This window comes from Kogia breviceps, chromosome 8 (genome assembly GCF_026419965.1).
Source record: "Kogia breviceps isolate mKogBre1 chromosome 8, mKogBre1 haplotype 1, whole genome shotgun sequence".
Taxonomy (NCBI): Eukaryota; Metazoa; Chordata; class Mammalia; order Artiodactyla; family Physeteridae; genus Kogia; species Kogia breviceps.
Genome location: NC_081317.1, coordinates 34,825,727 through 34,846,491, shown reverse-complemented (window position 1 = coordinate 34,846,491; position 20,765 = coordinate 34,825,727). Strand labels below are relative to the sequence as shown.

The window sequence follows — 20,765 nt, the reverse complement described above, 5'->3', positions numbered from 1 at the left end:
GGAAGCCACTAGAACTTCCTCTGTCAAGCAAAATAATAAACCAAAAGTAATGACTCGTTCCTTGAAGATTGCAGCAATTAGTACCACTATCAAGAACCTGAAGGATACAGGGATTGTGATTTTCACCACATTCCCATTCCACTTGCCTATTTGGCCTGTGAAGAAAACAGATGGATCTTGGGGAATGACAATAAATTATCATAAACATGACCAGGTGGTAACTTCAATTGTAGATGCTGTTCCAGATGTGGTGAAATAGTTTGAGCAAATTAATACATCCCCTAGTTCCTGGTATGCAGTATATTGATCTGGCAAATGCTTTTTCTCCATACCTATTAGTAAAGATCACTAGGAGCAGTTTGTTTTCAGCTGGCAAGGTCAAGAATACATTTTCATTGTTTTGCCTTGGGTGTATATCAACTCTTTAGCCCTATGTCATAACTTAGACTACATGGATCATGATTGTCTTTTCCTTCCACAAGACATCACACTGATCCATTACATTGGTGACATTATGCTAAATGGAACTAGTGAGCAAAAAGTAGCAGCTACCCTAGACTTATTGGTCTTATTAGTAAGACACTTGCATGTCAGAGGGTGGAAAATAAACTCTACAAAAATTCAGGGGCTTCCCATCTCAGTAAGACTTTTAGGTGTTCAGTCGAGCTTGTCAAGATATCCCTTCTAAGATGAAGGGATCTGGCCCTGCATCTGGCCCCTCCTATAACCAAAAAAGAGGCAGAAAGCCTAGTGGGCCTCTTTGGATTATAGAGGCAACATATTTCTCATTTGGGCATGCTACTTTAGTCCACTGATTGAGCAACCCAAAAAGCTTAGTTTTGAGTGGGGCTCAGAACAAGAGAAGGCTCTCTAACAAGTCCAGGTTGCCATGCAAGCTGTTCTTCCACTTGGGCCACATGATCCAATATATCTAATGGTGTTTTAAGTGTCAGTGGCAAAGAGAGATGCTGTTTGGAGCCATTGACAGACTCCAGTAGGCAAATCATAATGCAGACCCGTAGGCTTTTGGAGCGAAGTTATGGTATCCTCTGTGGATAACTACTCTTCTTTTGAGAAGCAGTTTTTAGCTTGCTACTGGGTCTTAGTAGAGAATGAATGCTTAACCATGGGCTACCAAGTTCATGAGCTGCTCATCATGAACTGGGTATTACCCAACCCATCAAGCCAAAAAAACAGCACTCCATCATCAAGTAGAAGTGGTGTATATGAGACAGCCTGAGCAGGCCCTAAAGGCAAAAGTAAGTTACATTAAGGAGTTGCCCAAATGCCTGTAGCCCCTACTTCTGCCTTCTCTCTCCCAGTCTGCACCTATGGCCCCATGTGGAGTTCTCTACAATGAGTTGACTGAGGAAGAAAAAACTTGGGCCTCACAGATGGTTTTGCATGATATACAGGCATCAAGTGAAGTGAACAGCTGCAACACTAAAGCCCCTTTCTGGGACACCGCTGAAGGACAGGGGTGAAGGATAATTCTCCCTGTGAGCAGAACGTTGAGCATTTGGTTGTTCATTTTGCTTGGAAGGAAAACTGGCCAGATGTGTGATTATATACTGATTCATGGGCTGTGGCCATGGTTTGGCTGGATGGTCTGAGACTTGGAAGGAACATAATTGGAAACTTGGTGACAAAGAGGTCTGGAGAAGAGGTATGTGGATAGAGCTCTCTGAATGGGCAAAAAGCATGAGTATATTTGTGTCCCATGTGAATGCTCACCTAAGGGTAACCTCAGTAAATCAAGTGAATAGGACAACCTGTTCTGTGAATACCAGTCAGATTCTTTTCCCAGCCACTCCTGTCATTGCCAATGGGCTCATGAACAAAGTGGCCATTGTGGCAGGGATGGAGGTTATGCATCGGCTCAGCAACATGAGAATGAGCTCCATAAGGGAGGAACTGACTATTTGCTTTACTCTTGTGTCCCTAGAGCCCATACAGTGCTGTGACATAGAAGTGATGAATACTTGAACGAGTAAGTATATGAACAAGAAAAGTTTTAAAAAGTAGTACTAAGGAACGAGACCATGGAGCAGCTCTTGGTAAGTTTCTTACTAACTTATTTAAAAATAGAGATGATCATGGACATTTGTGAAATTCCATGCTTAAAGTGAAGTGATGGGATACCACTAATATTTGCTTTTTTAAATCCCAGAAATTTTTTTTTTTGCTTTTCAGACTTTTATATCAGTCAAAAGGTAACTGAGATTAGGAAACATGGCCAAATTAAAGTTTTACAGGCAAAACACCTAATATGGTCTTATTACTGTAACTTTCATCAATCACCAACCACTAACAGAAATAGGCAGGCTATAATTGCTTTTTAAGATTTTGTAAACATACCTTGGAGATACTGATTGAAATACGTGCTATGAATGGAGATTTCCTTATTATAGAGCCCTTTCCCTCCCCTAAGAAGGTGCCCAAGTTGTAGAGCTACATACCCATGTAAGCCAATTCCTTCCTCACATTTGCTGAATTATCTCTCACCTTTCCTTATCTCCTTTGCAATTTAACTATAATAAGGAACTATTTAGATATCTGGACTACAAGTAATACTGGTAGTTAAGTTTGTACTTCAGATTTTTGTGATGATCATATTTGTTTCCAGTTCTATTTATTTCAAGTCTATTGGCTCCTTTGAAAAATCCTGTTAGATGATAGATGTGGTTTGGAACTTTTTGCAAGGTTAATATATTTGAAAGTTATAGAAACACAAATATACTAAAATATAATTTAGACATCTGCGGGGGGTCTTCTGATTTGACTTGAAACTTTTATTAAATAAAAAGCCACCATACTTTCATTCAATTTAGCACCTCAATGTTTCCTTAGTCTTTAGCTGTTCCAGGATGCTGTACATAGCACTCTGAGTTAGCCTGCTGCTGTAATGTAAGATGAAGGAATCCCTGACTGCATGTGGTAGACTGTATTTTCCAAAAATGGCTGTGGACAAAGGCTAGTGAAGGTTTTGTAGGATATAAAGTTCCAGTTGTGCTCCATCACTCATTCCCTTCACAATGGATTATGGCTGGATTAAATATTTCTATAGTTTATTCCTTGTATTTCCTTGATTGGGAACATGAGATTTTTAAAAACATATACACATGCTTCTTTAGCTTACAGAATGTAGGTATATTTTTACTATTTTTTTTCTAATAAAAATACATGGTTTCTGCAGAGCAGGTTAAAGAAAATAATCGGCCCCAATTCACCCAGAAGTTTGGCATACTTCCTTCCCATCTTTTAAATATAAAAAAATACTGTTTTATTTGTATTTACTATCTTTGTAACCATATGCTTAGGCTGTTTTGTTCCTTTCTGAGTTTTTAAATTCAGAGATCAGGTAGCTAAGCCCAAGTTTGACCTAGTGATCTCATCAATATTCTGAGGCCAGAGGACTATTTTTCTAGGCCAGCCTCATTTCTTATGGATCTTGAACAGATTTCTCCAGTTATTAACAAGCACCTGAAATTTGTTAATCACAACCATTATATTTACTTTTGGGAACACTAGGTAACATGGTTGACATAAAATCTGCATATTTATAACTAGAATATCTGCAGAGCCACCCAGTGTCTTTCTCCTAATGAACCATTTGCACATTCAGTTATGTCTTTATAGCCCAATTATATACCCCAACTACTACAAGTTAATGCATTAAAAAGAGAAAGTTCCACCTTTACATATTGAATTAAAATTTATTGTAAAGGGTAAAGTTTTATGTATCCTTTTAAAAAGTGAAAATTCAAAAGTCTTAGAGTTAAGCAATGAGTCTTCCACATTATAAAGGTATTTATAACAGTAATTAAAGTAGTGGTAACATCTAACCGTTATAAAAATATCACAGAATTCGAATCACAACTTGGATCCTCAATGGTTCAAGTATCTTATCTTATACAATAAGGGTTTGGTCAGTTTTAAGATAAAATTCCTCCAGGTATGCTGCCCTCAAGTCCTCTATTATCACCATCCATCAGCTCACACAATGGGATAGCTGGCTGCTGTGGCAATTCCACAATGGTTGTTCTCGTCTTTGGCCATTTTTATGTAGCCATTCCAGCCCCATTCTGGACCCCAACTGAAAAAAGAACATGTTTTCCATTTTATACAAAGCATCAAGTACACATTTTCTTCATTAATAATAATAACAACTAATAATTAAAATAGTGCGTAGCATGTATCAGGTACTATTCTAAGTTTTGTTACATATATTTATAAGTATATTAACTCCTGTGGGTCCTTATCTTAACTTTTTAAGATAGAAAACTGAGGCAGAACTGGCATTCCAATGCAGCAGTCTGTCTCCTCAGGCTCATCTCAGTTAAAGAACTTAAGCTGTGAAAATTGATCCTCACAACCCTCAAAGACCTCTGAGAGCTGGGAGTAGAATGCAATGGCAGGACATCAAATGATATCAGAAAGGATGCACAGAGGCCACTGGACTCTTGGACAATCTTTCAGACTTAAAGAATGAGCAGAGGTGGATGTTTCTGCCCCCTACTCCTTGTTCAAAAATTAGAGACAGTAAAAGGAAACCAGCTCTCAACTCTACAGGTGCAAAATCCTTTATATGAAACCCCTGGGGCTGGATGTGTTTCTGAATTAAGAAAATTTTCAGAATTTAGAAATGCAATGTTACAAATACATAATAATAACCCCAACGAACTTGCTACAGAATCTTATAATCACATATCAGTATTTCTGTGTTTAAGTGGGAGAAAGACTTCTGGGATTTCAAAATTGAGCTTTTTTGGACCTGAAATCAAATACTGATTCCAAATAAGGATTCCCTTTTCAATTTAAAATATAAATATATCATTTGGAGTTTTATACCTGTTCTTGACAATCCAAAATTTATTGTTATTTGAATCTGTTCCTTCAAAGCCATAGCCAACCACCAAAACACCATGATCCAGGTCTTTGCTGCTGCAGTCTGAATCATAATAAATACCTGGGAGAGTAAACTTCAATGTTAGGGCGAGGAGTTCCAAGTGACACATGACAGTAACCCAAGCTATCAACCAATTAAGAGAAGTATCTCAAAATTCAGTGAAATGTCATAAACAAATTCCAAATAAGACTTAAATATTTGACCAAAAATAGTAACGGCTGATGAAAAGGAAAAAGAAAAAAAATTTAACTCACTAGAAATCAACAAAATTCAACAAAATCTTAGATATATTTTCTACCTAAAAAATATTTCCAATAATAAGACCTAGTTATCAAGGTTAAGGTGATTTAGGCATTCAACTACTAACTACTACTATTAATTAGCATAATCCTCTCTACTCCTTGAATGCCAACTAAGAAAACAGCACAAAACAAAAAAATACTTGAACCACAGTGTTCTTTACAGATCTAACTACAATAGTAAAAAAACTTTTGGAAAAAGGGACCAACAGTTGAAGAATAGTTACATAAATTAGGTTGTATACAAAGAATTAATTACATAGCCATTTAAAAATATTTATGAAGCTTGTCATCATGAGAAAATGCTTAAAGTATAATGTCAAATGGAAATATCATTGTCATTAAATGCATACACTCAAAATTCTACAGTCCTAGAAAACAGGACTCCATACCAGAGTCAATCATGGTCATGTTTTCAACTTTTTCCTGCCTGAATTTCTATAATAAAAGACAAACAGTTACCTGATTTATAGAACTGGAAGGATGTATGGCCTGCATCAATAGCAACAGAGATGGGCCCCACAGTTGACACTGCCTTCATAAGGGCCTTCTCCCGCTGAGGGATGTCCACGAAGCCAGTGTCATTGACGGCAGAACACTCAGGCTTATAGTTACAGCTGTTTGTTTCCTTTTAAAGATAAAGGGGAAAGAGACTTGATTACTACCATCCACCTTATGAGGAACATGAATTATAGGACCAGAAGACTCAGCAGTTTGCAGCTTAATAATTTCTGAATCAATTTTGTTATAAAGCAGCCCAGCAAAATGCTATTGGTTGGTTTGAAATTGAAAAATTAGTAGATATTTCTTCAGTAAGACCACTTAGGTCTACCTGGCCATAAGAAATTTTTCACTATGGAGAATTATGCATTATATGCAGAATGGTGTACATATTCTCCATATTACATAGAAGTAAGACAAGCTATGTTAACCATCTAATCAGAGACCTGTGCAACAGCTGATAATTTATAATGACAGTTCTGACAGTTTACATCTAAAATGTGAATGCTGAATAAGATGTCTGTTATCTCTGAAAGTGTTCAAAAGCAGAGCTGTAATGACAAGATAAGGAGCTCCTTTTACCCTTCCAAGATATGGATAGGATTCCTCTGAGTCCAGGCCTCCGTTGTCCTTAACATACTGGAAGGCATTATCCATTAAGCCACCACTGCAGCCATCATTGCCTTGAGGTCGAGAGCAGTCCACCAGGTTCTGCTCACTCAGTGAGACAAGTTTGCCAGTTTTCCGGAACATCTGTCCTTCAAGGGCGCCAGTAGCACTAAAAGCCCAACAAGAACCACACTGACCCTGAAAATAAAAAAGCCATCAGTTTACAAGACAAAGACCAACAACAGCCCATATACCTAAACATTCTTAAGAAGACCTGAATCTGAATACTGTCATACCTGATTCTTCACAGGAGTTACATAGCCTTTCTTAGTCCAATCCACAGATTTGGGGACTTCAAGAAAGACAGGTTCATCGAACACTTTCCCCTTCTTGTGCTTCTGGTTTTGAAAGCCATTCATCACCTGCTTAAATTCTTCATTGGTCTTTAAGGAAAAGTAAATAAAATGTTGAAGAAGTTATTTTGCTAAAGTACTGAGAAGAGGAGGCACAAAAAGTTCAGCAACTCATGCCACACTCACCATGTCACCAAAGGCATTCATTGCCATGGTGAAGCCATGTTTCCCTTGGCTGTATTCCTGATTGTGTAGGTCAATCATTTTCATATTCTTCTCCCACACTGCTCTCCTCCATCCTTCTTCATTCTAGATGCAAACAAATAACTGGTCATAAATTTTTACTTCTATTTAAAACCCAACGCATGTTCACCAAATGGATTTGCAGACAGAGAAAAAGAAAAACTATTGTCAGGGATGGCTTTATACTTCTGGGAGCTGTTCTCCTAACTCTGACACAGGAAAATATGCCCATGCTGTGCTCAGAAATACGTGCCATTAAGTTACTGCCTTGATAAAAGCTAAAACAACTACTCCAGAAACTACTCTCTGGCTATAAACTCCAACAGCATGGACCATTGTCTGTGGGGTCCCTCTGGAAATTTTCAGATGTTACCAACCATGCCATACAGTCTCCTGTGTGTTGCCTTCCACTGGTACCAGTGTGCATCTAAATTTTGATCAAGTTTTGGAGCAGCTGAGGCTATTCCCAAGCAAAGGGCAGTCAGGAAGAGAGAAGGATTCATGTTTCAAAAACCTAGGAAGGAAAAAGAATTAGTATTTGATGAGGCCAATGCTTTAAAAAAGCCATCCTACTTTCTCCTGGATGTTATAGCCACTATGGTGGACTAAGAACATTTAAATGATCTTCTCAAATATTTACAGAAAATCTGTGAAAGGAGCCTAAAGATATGGGTGGAGAAAAACAGGTCAAAGACTTAACACAGTGGAGGTATTTGATTCAGCCATCAAAATAAAAAACAGGCTGACAAGTGCTATAGGAATTGAAACAGACTTCACTATGAGTGCAATGATAATTTAGTTTTTGATAAGAATTTCTGCCACAACTTATGTGTCAGAATCTTAAGGCAACAACTAGGAAACCGTTGGTCCAGGTTATTTACTGAACATATGGAGGTGACCCAAGAATTTTATTTATCAGGACGCCTGATCCTAAGTAGGGACAGACATGGATCTCAAAGAGTTAGATGGCTACCTCACACCTTTCTTCTTGGCTGATAAACAGCAGGGGGTGAGATATGCCTTCGAGTCTCTGCTATCTAAATTGAAACCTTTCTAAAAAGCCTTCCCAGAAGAAGGTGGGCAGGAGTGTACACAGCGCTCTACCGTCCCTACCCTTGTCCTGTGTAGCCCACACCCCCTCCCTCGCCCTCCAGACCGGGCACGCGATCACGTGGCACGACGGCGCCCAGAGCCCCCAGTTCTCGTGCCCGGTCAGGGCCAGACTCCTGGGGCTCAAAGAACCCGCCTGGTTTGAGCCCGCACCCGCGCTGTAGGCGGGGCCAGGCCAGGGACTTGCTGCCCAGCTCCCAGCTCTCCCCACAAGCCCGTCGCTTCCAGAGGCTGTTTACGGCGGCGCAGGGAGCGACGGGCCCCTTAGCCCGGAGTTCGGGGGTCACACTGCCGCAACCGACCTGGACTTGTGCCTGCCACCTCCCAGAGGCTGACCGGCCTAGAAACCCACCCCCCCGGGTGGTGTCACCTCTGCCCTGGGGTTCCCAAATAGCCCTGCCCCCTTCCCCACCTCAAGGCTGCCAAAGCTTGAGGGAGCGCCGACCCAGCCTCATCAACTCCCGGCGGGCAGACGCTGTCCTTCCTGGGGGTCGCTCCTGCCCCCTCGCCCGAGTCCCTGGATATCCCTTCCTCCAGTCCCTGTCCCTGACCCGCCTCGGCCCCAGACTAGGTCGCTGACCTGCGGCTGCCACAGCTGCGCAGGCGCACTCCACGGACGCACGCAGCTCGCCCCAGGTCTCCGAGGCCGGAGGTTCTGGCCGGGTTGTGCCTGACTCTGCATTTAAGGCCCTGGTTTGCGGCCCGCCCGCCCCCGCCCCCACCGCCTGCCCGCGCCGCGATTGGCTGAGCTGGCCAGTGGGCAGGGCCTCCGGGCGTGAGTACTCTGCGCTAGTGATGTGACTATGTCCCAACTTGTCCCAGGGAAGGTAGTGCTAGCCTCAGTGGAACTGAAGACGAAGAGCTGGGGGCCCCTGGGCAGCGCTGAGGAGTCCGGCGTCTCTGGGGACCTGGATCAACTAATTACCTCGATTGCGCTCGGCCGGTGGTTCACGAAAAGAAGCTACAGGGAGGCCCAAGCCGATTTTCAGCGTAACCCTGTGCCTCCTTTAGTCCTGGAGTTTTTGGTGAAAGTCTGCGGGAGGGCTGAGAACTGTCTAGTTTAGGGGTTCCCACTTATTCCACAGCAAAGGTGGGGCGGGCTGGAGGAATGCGGAGCCCTCAGGCAGAGGCGTTACCTCCCGGGCTGAGGGTGGTACCAGCTGAGTTTGAGAAGAATCGGAGCGGAATGGCAGTTCCTCAAAGCCCGTGACGCGCTGGTCTCTACCCCAATCCCAGGAGGGAAAGGGGACGGGCTGGGTGGGTCTCCAGAGAAGGCATGGCATTCTGTAATGCCCCTTTCCTGTCTTTCCCGGTCAGGGGTTCTTCTCGCCTCTCAAGCTTTCCTCAAAACCAACAGAAACGAGTTATTTACAGAAAAATTTGTCTTAATTAAAAGAAGAGCGAGTGTGAAAGAGCAGAAACCGCTTTTGCTTCCCCACTCTCTGCATTATGGATCATTAAGTCTTCCTCAATATCCAAAGTGCTTCTCTTCAGATATAAGAAATGTACTTCTAAAAAGATTAGTTTAATCACATTTAATGTCAGGATTTAGGTTTACATGGTTTGAAGAAATGTTTTAGTGGAGGAAAAAATAGCTAAAGATTTAAGGAAGTTAATTCAGAAACTTTTTAAAAAGTGACTTTAAAAAGTTATCTAAGAGGGCTTCCCTGGTGGCGCAGTGGTTGAGAGTCCGCGCAGGGGACAGGGGTTCGTGCCCCGGTCCGGGAGGATCCCACATGCCGCGGAGCGGCTGGGCCCGTGAGCCATGGCCGCTGAGCCTGCACGTCCAGAGCCTGTGCTCCACAACGGGAGAGGCCACAACAGTGAGAGGCCCGCGTACCGAAAAAAAAAAAAAAAAAAAAAAATTATCTAAGAAACACATTCGTTATAGAAAATATATTTTAGAAAGTAAACACCCCCATCCCATCACCCATAACTCCTTTATAGGCATATCTCTCTCTCTCTCTCTCTCTCTCTCTCTCTCTCTCTCTATATATATATATATATATATATATATGTATGTAAAACAAAAATGGAGTCATAGTGCATGTCTGTTTGTAAATTCTTAGTTTAAATTAAATTGGTAACTTTCATAGAAGCACAGACAAATATTTTTAAAAATCAATTTATTAAAAATTTCTATTTTGTGTCCTTTCAAGTAGAATCCCTTTTCTCTCAAACACGACTAGGGGCCAGAAGTTCTCAGGTGGTTACAGAAGTGCATTGTATTGCATATGGCTGGAGGGTTTTTTTTTCTTTTTTTAGAAGTAGTCTTTTTTTAGAAGTAGTCATTCAGTCAACACAAGTATCATTCACACATGGAAATAAATGAAGACCACCTACATGGGAGCAATTTGCTATGAGGAGGGAGACAATTCTTGTCTGGGTGAGGACAAGCTTTATAATGAGAAAACAAAGAAGTTTCCATAACCCCTGATTAGAGGCTGTTATCATGAGGAAGATGGAAGAGGAATAACTAGAAATGGAATATCCTTTGTGACTGGTTTGGGGAGAATAGTTGGATTTCTCTGGTTTGTCCTGGAAGTAGAAACAAAAATAAGTTGTTAGTCATTCAGGAAGTCCTGACTGTTCTGAGGTGGTTGCTGCAGAATTTTCTTTTGGGGATCAGTGTTCTATTGTCATATAAAGTCTAGCCATTGTCCATTTGTTTACTCAGTCTATCACAAGAAATCTAAGTTATTCTAACATGTGGGTTTTACAGTTTCCCTTGGGTCACAGCTCTTTAAGATTGCAGAGGGTGGAAAAACCTGCTACTTCACGACCATCTGTGACTGGAGGCTGTGTGGCTGGTGCTGCTCCAAAGAGTGGAGTCTCCTTTGTTTCTTGGAATGTTATACAAACACAGTGGAAGGAAAAATGGACTCCTTTTTTAGCAAATATGCTCAAACCCTAAAATTAAATCAAGAAATATCTAAATTTAGGAGATAGCCATTTAAACAAGAGAGTGGATTATTGCTCCAACTCATGAAATCTACTTATACATTATCTGTTAAATAATAGCATTACAGAGCTATTATTAGTAACCATTGTGTTCCTTTTCTTCTATTCCCATTTCTTTGCAAAGTAACTTAGATGAGTGTTAATTATTAAAATGGTCACATTTTAGCCAAGTAACCAAGACTTAGCTCTGCCTTTGATAAAATGCGTTGGTAGAACTTAACTCTTCCTATTTAAAATGCAGTATCCGTAAAAGTATATTCTTGTGTGCATTTGTCTAGATTTCTTTTGCTCACTAATGAAATAGGACATAAATTCTTTACCCCATCTCTGTAAGTTTTAAACCATGGGGGAATGAACAAATCTTGTGTGGTGGTATTCAAGACCCTGAGGCCACTTAACACCTCTCCCCAATATAACAACCCCCTCCAATTTGTTTAACTTCAGTGAGCCATGAATTACCTTTGGAAACATTGTCCAGTCCATTTGTAAAGTGGTTTTTTTACCATTTATAATTTTATAGAAAAGAGTATGTTTATGATTAGATGTTCATATGAAGCCACTTAAGAAATAATTTGTCTAAGCTACTGCAACCTTGCTTTTCCTATAGGGTTAAACAGTCAGCCAATTTGTTAAGTTAGTAAATCAATCTACAAGAATTAATTAAACTCTTACTTTGTGCTCATTGACCGCTCCTTGTGAGATTTTGCATCTACTTAGACACATTCTACATGTAACTTTCCTGGCAACTTTTCTGAAGCTCAGCCTTTCCATTTTAAAATCTGAAATTGGGCTTCCCTGGTGGCGCAGTGGTTGAGAGTCCGCCTACCAATGCAGGGGATGCGGGTTCGTGCCCCGGTCCGGGAAGATCTCACATGCCGTGGAGCGGCTAGGCCCGTGAGCCATGGCCGCTGAGCCTGCGCATCCGGAGCGTGTGCTCCGCAGCGGGAGAGGCCACAACAGTGAGAGGCCCGCGTATGCAAACAAACAAACAAAAAAATAAATAAAATAAAATCTGAAATTAACTATGGTAATCTTGATTTTACAGCATATGAGCACAGCCATGATCAATATATTTAAATGAGATTATGTCAAAGCATATTGGTGCAGTAGGTAACATAGGAGCTGAACTTGAGGGATTTTTTTCCCCACCCCTAAGACTATAAGAGGATCTCTTCCTAAAATCTGAAAAAGTCTTTTCATGAAATAAGGCATATTAGTTTCTTATGGCTGCTGTAACAAATTCTCACAAACTTGGTGGCTTAAAACAACAAGAATTTATTCTCTCACAGTTATGGAGATCAGAAGTCCAAAATCAGCATCACTTGGGCCAAAAACCAGGGGTTGGTAGGGCTGTACTCCCTCCAGAGGCTCTAGGAGAGAACCTGTTCCTCTCCTCTTCCAGCTTCTGGGGCCTCCAGGCACTCCTTGATTTGTGGCTGCATCACTCTTATCTCTGCCTCTGTGGTCACATGGGTATTTAGGCCTACCCAGATCATGCAGGGTAATCTCTCCATCTCACAATTCTTAATCATATTTACAAATTCTTTACAATATAGGGTAACATTTACAGGTTCTAAGAATTAAGACCTGATATGTTTGGGGACCATTATTTAGCCTACTGCACATGGTATAAGTAAGAACCAGCTTCCTGACTGTGTTTCAAACTGTGTTTAACATATCTTGAGGCTGGCTTCACTAGTACAGCTAGGCCCTCTATATGACCTTCGTGCTCTGTAACTCTGCTCATGTGCCTGATTACAGACAACAGCTCCTGCCCTGACTCTCCTGCTAGTGCAATGTTTGACACAGTTTTTTAGGTTTCAGGACTCCCACGCAGCAGTTTTTATTACCTCCTCTTCCCTCCTTACTCTGTCCACAACCACCTATTCCATGGTCTCTGCATATAAAAGCATTGCTCACCCACTCCTGCCCTGAGATGTTTCTGGTTTAGGCTTTGAGCATCTCCCTGTTGCAATCATCCCCATTGATAAAGTCTTTCTTTGCATAAAGTCTTTACTTGCATAAACTCTTTCCCCTCACACCTGTATCATTATGCAAAGTGGTCAAGACCTTTGTGCTGTTAATAGAACTTGCATACATATTCATGAGGGGGGAGGTTATGGGGAGAGCAGTGTTCCACAGGAAAGGCATCTCCACCTGTGAGTACCTGGTACTCCTGGTAATTAAAGCATGATTAGAAAAGATTTCTGCCATGATAATCATGATTCTCATATCTAAATAACACAGGTTCCAGGCAATGTTCTGAGCTTTTTATATGTGCTCCTTCATTTACTGTTCCCAACAACCCTATGACAGTGGTTCTCCAACTTGAGGGTGCATCAGAATCACCTGGGGGTCAGATTGCTGACCTCTATCCCCCGAGTGTCAGATTCAGTGGGTCTAGGAGGGGGTTCCAGGATTTGCTTTTCTAACAAGTTCCCAAGTGATACAGATGCTACCAGTGGGGACCCAGTTGGAGAACCACTGCCAGAGAAGATGGGTGCTATTGTATGCCCCATTTTACAGATGAAGATGGTCACAGCAGTGAGGTATACAAAACCAAGGGTGGTGCCAGATTCCTCTCTAAAGTGAAGAAATAAATGTGCTTCAGGCCAGCAGAGCTTAGAAAAGGAAGCTGAGCTTTGGAGACTTTGCCTTTGTCCCTCACCCCCAGCCCCCATCACTCACTTGGCAAACTGGACTCTGGGGTACCAGAAGGCACCAGGAGAATGAAACATGAGCACTGAGGACATGGTGAGATAGGGAACCAAAGCTCCCCAGGGCCGGGCTCTGGACTTCAGTGCCTACACTGGTTTATCTGGTGTCATGTGAAAGGAGGAAAAAACAGGTGAGCCACACAGAAGGCATGCTGCCTGCCCTGGGCTGGGCCTCTTCCCACACCATCAGCTTCTAGGAGGGTGTTTTGCCTTGTGCTTCCTCGGTGTTTCCTTGTTTGATCATTTCTCAGAGACAAAAGTTCTACGCCTTACCTATGATCAAGTCATTGTCAGATTTTTAAGCCTACTTCCGATGACAATGCTTCAGTGATTCCTGATTTTGAGAAGCTCAGGTATTAAAAAAGTGAGGTTCATTCATTCACCAATTCTAAAAACACACACATGAAATATTCCTTTTAAAAAAATTGAGGCCACAAAAAGGAAATGGAACCATATAATTAAGTATCGCCAGTTCCCTATATGATCACCTCAAAAACCAAAACCAGGGAAATTTTTCAATAAAAGCTTTGGTAATTTTACTGAGTTACTGACTCCACTCTGGTGGAGTGGATTTACATATGCTTTTTTCTTGTGTCCTGAGTGTCCACCCCTCCTCCCGTGCCCCCCCCCCCCAAAAAAAAACCCAGTGATTGCTACCTCTCTCTCTCGGTTTCATTGTTATCAAATCAGTCCTGTAGCTGTGGTCTCAATTACATCTAAACTTCATCCTTATATCCATAGGATCCACTGAGGAACTCAGCTTCCACTTTTGAGAACTAACCCACTCCTATGAACATGGAATCTGATCTTTCTTGGGGATCGTTGCTAACATGGCCAGATAAAATAGCACGTAAGAGTTCTGTATAGAACACACAGTTCTGGTTGAAGGAAGCAACAACTGCTTCTTTTAAATGCATTTTTAAATTAACAGCATCCCCTGCTCAGATGGTGTTCTCACACTGTAGGAGGAGAAATCAGGCAGATGGCAGAATGCACAGGTCCCCCCAGTCTTGCAGCCCCACCATACGTTGAATTAGTAAGCTTGCAGTCTGGTTGTTCTGCCTGAGTGTTTCCTTCCCATCATGCCAGGTTTCTTGTCCAGAGAACTAGGATCACACAAGGTGGCCATTCCAAGGCTAATTAGCATCTACACTGTGGATATGGCATGTGTGTTTTCTAAATGCACCCACCCCCATGGGCTTCCCTGGTGGCACAGTGGTTAAGAATCTGCCTGCCAATGCAGGGGACACGGGTTAGAGCCCTGGTCCTGGAAGATCCCACATGCTGCAGAGCAACTAAGCCCATGAGCCACAACTACTGAGCCTGCGCTCTAGAGCCACAACTACCGAGCCCATGTGCCACAACTACTGAAGCCCTTGCGCCTAGAGCCCATGCTCCACAACAAGAGAAGCCACCGCGATGAGAGTAGCCCCTGCTCGCCGCAACTAGAGAAAACCCGGGCTCAGCAGTGAAGATGCAACGCAGCCAAAAATAAATAAATAAAATTTAAATGCACCCACCCCTCTGCATAGTATCCTACCCCTAACACACATTTTTCCAGTTTCTAAATTTCCATGGGTGGGAATTCCCTGGCTGTCCAGTGGTTAGTATTCCATGCTTTCACTGCTGAGGGCCCAGGTTCAATCCCTGGTCGAGGAACTAGGATCCTCCATGCCAGGTGGCATGGCCAAAATAAAATAAAATAAAAGTAAAAATTAAGAAAAAAATAAATTTAAAAAAATTTCCATGGGCTCATTGTAAAAAGTTATTGTCATGCAATGCTCAGAGATAGTGTCCAGTGATAGTTGCATGACTCTATAGAAAGTGAGTGGAATTTGACCAAGAAAATTTGGGAAGTGGTAAAAGAATTTTTTTCTCCAAGTTCAAAAAGGGAAATGGAACTAAATGATAATTTGATATGAAAACAAGTGTTTTAGTTACACAAGGAGGAGAAGCAAAGCTAAGTTTCACATCTCATCTCCCCAACAAAATCGTCTTGAGGACAGAGACTTTGTTTTATAGTGTTGGGGTCCCCAGTGTGTGACAGACATGCAATAAGCATCACTGAAGAATGACAATTATTGGGCTAAGAGAGGAATTATTGCCAGTTTGGCTACAATATCCTGGGCATACTTGTACTTGGTCCAGAAATCAGTGGGTCTCAGGTGGACTGGGGGAACTTCTCTTGCTCCCAGCACACAGAAATCCTAGACCCTCTTCATTGTCCTTGAGATGCTTAGAAATGCCACAGGGAGCTTTGAACTACTTCTTTCCTTAGAGAGTCTCCAAACCAGGAGCTGGTCAAAAGGTGCCCTGAGGCCTCACCACCTCATCCTCAGAGTCCTGGTAGATTCCAGAATTCTGCTGGAATCTACCAAGGGAGTCCAGGAGGTCACTGCAGGTGGCCTCTTTGGATAGTGAGCCAAGTAGCTATCATTACCTGCCTGATCCCAAGGAGGTACCCTGAAGGGACATTAAGGAAAAAGAAAGAGTGTGAGGTACATGAGAGAAACGGTTAAAACAAGCATGGATGTAAGACTCATCTTAATCAAGTGTTTGATCTAGTGATTTCCAAGAATACACTGTACTAGCATAATAAATTCATTTGGTATAATGTTGCATTTCCCCCTGTTGAACACTCTGAAGATCTAGGCATTGAATCCAATAGACAACAAAACCTTTCTGTGAGCACAATGGGGAATTGCCACTTGAAAACTGATAGTTTGATCATTTTACCCAATTAATGAAAAGGTAGCAAATCAGGAACTTTTGTGAACTTTCATTTCTGTTTATCTTTCTGGTTTTTCTTTTGGATTGGAGAGGCTATGAAAATCATTTATACTTTCTTTTCTTCCTGTTTACTAATTTGATTGAGATGGAGAAGAGAACTGATAAATAAGAATGTTTTGCTGAAAATACTAAACGTTGATAACCAAATTACAGAATATTCCAAAACTTCTACTTTAAAACCTTTCTATGTTACAACCGTGTCTTCATTAAAATAGTCAGTGGAAAAATGACAAACCAGTAAAAGCAACAACTTTCATTACCTCTTGACCCAATTTACTACCCAATTGCACTGCCTTCAAAATATAGATAACTCCAATCCCATCTTCGGTAGTCATAAACTTTGTACAAATAACTTATCCTCCCCAAGCTTTGGTTTCATCCACTATAAAATGTGGATAATACGACTGACCTCATAAGACTGTATTAAAAATTAAATGAGATAACATGAGTATTGATATAAGCAGTCCCTTACAGAATTTCTCCCTTGAAAATGGACATATCCTTGAGAAATGACATTCAGTACAAAGGCACACTAACACTGCAGTGACCTCTGTTGCCACTGAGATACTGTCTGTTGATTATGTCGTTGCTTTTACCATTCATCTAGAACCCTACTGTAAGGCAGTAGAGAAGTTTGTAACTTGATTCAGGGAAGCAGTCCTCAATCACCGTAAAACCATGGGATCTGGCACCTTCCCATTCAGCACAGTCCTCTGCCAAATCTCTTCCATTTTTCCACTTTATTTTCCTAGTCTCCCCTCCAGGAACTCACGTGAACCTATGAGTGGATTTGAAATTCTCTAAGAGGGCGACAGACTTGTAAAATATGCTTCCAGTTTCATTTGAGGAAATTGAGTGGTAGGCATGAGACAAAGGCTCTTGAGGAGTTTAGGCCTCATGCACACAGCACTGGCCTAGAGTGCTAGGCCTGCATCTAGAGTGACAAGAATGACTGAGCCTTGCCTTTACTGCCAGCCCTTTAGCCAGATCTGTAGGACTGGGTATTGGCTCCATTTCCTCTCCACTCTGTTCCTCCTGCAGATACTGTATAAGGTGTTGGAGTGGAAGGGCAGGAGCCTTGGGATAATAACAGCACAATGGCTAGGTTCAGGAAGTGATGTTTTGCTATTCATTCTAGGAATTCTTACTGAGTCCATTTTATGTCAGGCCCTGTGCTGAGGAATCAGTGATGAACAAACACTGATACATTCCCTACTCTGGAGGAGCTTACATCCATGCAGTAGGTATGAATCAAATATTCCCTTTGGATAATATATAGACTTGCGCTTCCTTTCTTCCTCTATTGACCTAACGATGTGGAACTTTCTCATTTTGTGGGTCCCCAATTGATGAAGTTTCCATGTAGCCATCCCATCCCCCTGGTGGAGGGAGGCTCAGAAAGTATGGCAGCCTCCTCTTCTCTGGATTTCATCAGGAAAAGGAGGAATCCAGAGCAACGTTTAATAAAAGACCTTCTGGGGCTTCCTGGTGGCACAGTGGTTGAGAGCCTGCCTGCCGATGCAGGGGACACGGGTTCATGCCCCGGTCCGGGAGGATCCCACATGCCGCGGACCGGCTGGGCCCGTGAGCCATGGCCGCTGGGCCTGCGCGTCCGGAGCCTGTGCGTCCGGAGCCTGTGCTCCGCAGCGGGAGAGGCCACGGCAGTGAGAGGCCTGTGTACCGCAAATAAATAAATAAATAAAAATAAAAATAAAATAAAAAAATAAATGACCTAGTGCCCTTCATTACGGATCAAACGTGCCTGATGGATTCAGGTGTCTCTGCTGTAATCACAGGGCTCATCATCTGCCACCTGGTTCTGCTCCAGCTCACCCAATTGTGACCTGATATTTGGTCTTAGTCTTCAGGGAGTCGTCTGACTGCACCATTGACCCTCAGGCTGCCTGCATGGTCTCCCTGTGGTGACCTCACTATTTCCCTCTGCAGGTCCCCCTGTGTTAGAGAAAACAAGGGCCAATATTGCAATCAGAGAGGACAGGTAGTGGTGGAATGGTGCAGCCTTTGAGGTTTTAAACAAAACACCCTCATTACCTTGGAGTTATTTCTCAGGAGGCAAAATGTTTATTTTAACCGAATGAGTACAGAATCCATCCCCTGTCCATCACTAAATGTATTACCAAGATGTCTAGGATCATAAATGGCATCAATAATACAAACTCTTCTATTTTAGATCCAATACTATACCATGGATATCTTTCCTTGTCGATACATAGAGTATTCCATTATTTGACTATATCGTAATTCCTTTAATACTCTCCTTTCCTTTTACTGATAGGCATTTAGATTTGTTTTTATTTTTCATTTACAAACAATACTACAATGAACATCTTTGAACTATATCTTTATAGATATGTGCAACTATTATAAAACTAATTCCTGGAAATGAAGCTACTTGCTGAAGAAAGTTTATCTAATACATACTCCCACCTGTAATAAAGGAGAATGTGCACTTCCTCACGATTGTACACCAGCTCATTTATAAACAAAGTGTGATCTAATAGCTGTTTTACAACATTGAGAACCCAGAGTGCAAGGGCCTTTACATACACAGCTGGAATTGACATTTAATTTATTCCTCACAACAACCACATGAGGTAAGAATTTCTAACCATTTTACAACTGAAAAACAAAATGTGAGTTAGCTGTGTGCCATTAGGCAAATAATTTAAGCACTCAGCTCTTCCAGTCCCCTAGTAGAAAAATGGAATGGTAGTACTGTCCGTACCTATGCTATGGGTGTGATGGTCAATTTATGTGCCAATTTGGGTAGGCTACAGTCCCCAGCTATACAATCAAAACTAATCTAGGTGTTGTTATGCAGCTATTTTTAAATGTGATAAAAGTCCGTATCAGTTGACTTTAAGTAAGGAGATTATCCTAGATAATCTGGGTGAGCCTGATTCAATCAGTTGAAATATCTTAAAAATGGAGCTGAAGTTTCCCTAAGGAAGAAGAAATCCCACCTGTGGACTCAGTTGGGCCTGAGAAATCCACCGTGTTTTTCCTGATGACCTGCCCCACAAGTTTTGGACCTGCCCAGCCAGCCCCACAATTGCATAAGTGAATTCCTTGCAATAAATCTCTTAATATATGTTGCTTACTGGTTCTGCCTCTCTGGTTGAACACTATAGGGGTGTGTTAAAAATTAAATGTACTATATATCTGCAAGGTATTTTACGATGCCTGTGAATTGGGTGATAACATGATACATTTACATTTTAAATGTTCTGGGGAGGATGGCAGAATAGAAAAAAGACTGGCTGCTGGGATGTGGTTTGGCCACTAGCAGGCTGTATAATTTTGAATAAGCAACATCATTTCTAGGCCTCCATCTCCTCGCTTATAAAATATAAAAGTAAGTGTCTGTACTAGATGGTCTCTGAGGAACTTTTCAGGGCTAAAGAGTTTGAGTTTGAGTTTGCTATATATCCACAATTAAGCTTTAAATCTTTGTTTATTGTCAGCTTTGAGGTATCATTCACAAACAATAAACTTCATCAGTTTTAAGTGCACCGGTTGATGAGTTAGACAAATGCATGCAGTTGTGTAGCTACCACCACCACAGTCATGATACAGAACATTCCCATCACTCCACTAAGTTCCCTCCTGCCCCTTTGTAATCCATCCCCTCCCCCAAGCCCAGCTCCTGGCCATCAGTCATCTGCTTTCTGTCACTGTAGCTTTGCCTTTATTAGAAGTTTATATAAATGGACTCATACAGTACGCTTTCCCTTGTGTCTGGCTTCTATCACTTAGCACTATGCTTTTGAGATTCCTATCTTTGATTATTAGTGCATTTTGTTATAATTTCATGCTGGTTCTTTGTATTTCTTCTAAAATACTGTTTACCTCTTTGCCCATTTTCTATTGGATCATTGCTCTTTTCATTGTAAATTTATAGAATCACATTTTTAAAAAGTCAGTGAATAACATGCAAGTTGATTTTATTTTTCTAAATCTTCTTGTCTTTTTCCACCCAATGGCCTACTTGGAGCAGTGATGGGCATAGACATCACCTTCTTTCTCTCTTCTGCCACCTCTGGAGGTGCTTCCTCCCTTCCACCTCCCAGCTAACCTCAGAGAAGCACACGCTGCCCATGTGGGACTGAGGGGCCCTGGAAGGGAAAAGGAGAGGACAGAGCCCCTGCTTCCACCCACCCCTGCTCCTCGGCGCCCATCTGGGGTGATGTCCCAGCCACAGACTTCTATCTCCCAACCCAGGTCATTGTCCCTGAGTCTGGGCACCTGGTCC

At 41.9% G+C, this 20,765-nt stretch overlaps 1 protein-coding gene and 1 long non-coding RNA gene across 4 annotated transcripts in view; one reads left to right on the top strand and one right to left on the bottom strand.

Moving 5' to 3' along the window:
- Positions 1-20,765, top strand: part of LOC131761263 (uncharacterized) — a 106,999-nt gene that overhangs the window by 18,917 nt on the left and 67,317 nt on the right. For both annotated transcript variants that reach the window (XR_010841928.1, XR_010841927.1), the window contains exon 4: positions 1,946-2,057. This is a non-coding gene — a long non-coding RNA (uncharacterized lncRNA). The remainder of the gene's footprint in view (positions 1-1,945; positions 2,058-20,765) is intronic.
- LOC131761253 (procathepsin L) lies at positions 3,703-8,758 on the bottom strand. 2 transcript variants are annotated; one of them, XM_059071779.2, is made up of 8 exons: positions 8,605-8,758; positions 7,292-7,428; positions 6,858-6,980; positions 6,615-6,761; positions 6,292-6,516; positions 5,671-5,836; positions 4,852-4,969; positions 3,703-4,096 (listed from the first exon to the last, which is right to left on the bottom strand). In XM_059071779.2, exons 2-8 carry the CDS (start codon positions 7,415-7,417, stop codon positions 3,997-3,999), a joined length of 1,005 nt encoding a protein of 334 aa, XP_058927762.1. In that variant the 5' UTR covers positions 7,418-7,428; positions 8,605-8,758; the 3' UTR covers positions 3,703-3,996. The 2 variants fall into 2 exon arrangements, with proteins under 2 accessions (XP_058927762.1, XP_058927763.2); XM_059071780.2 differs by lacking the exon at positions 7,292-7,428 and having other exon boundaries at positions 8,605-8,710.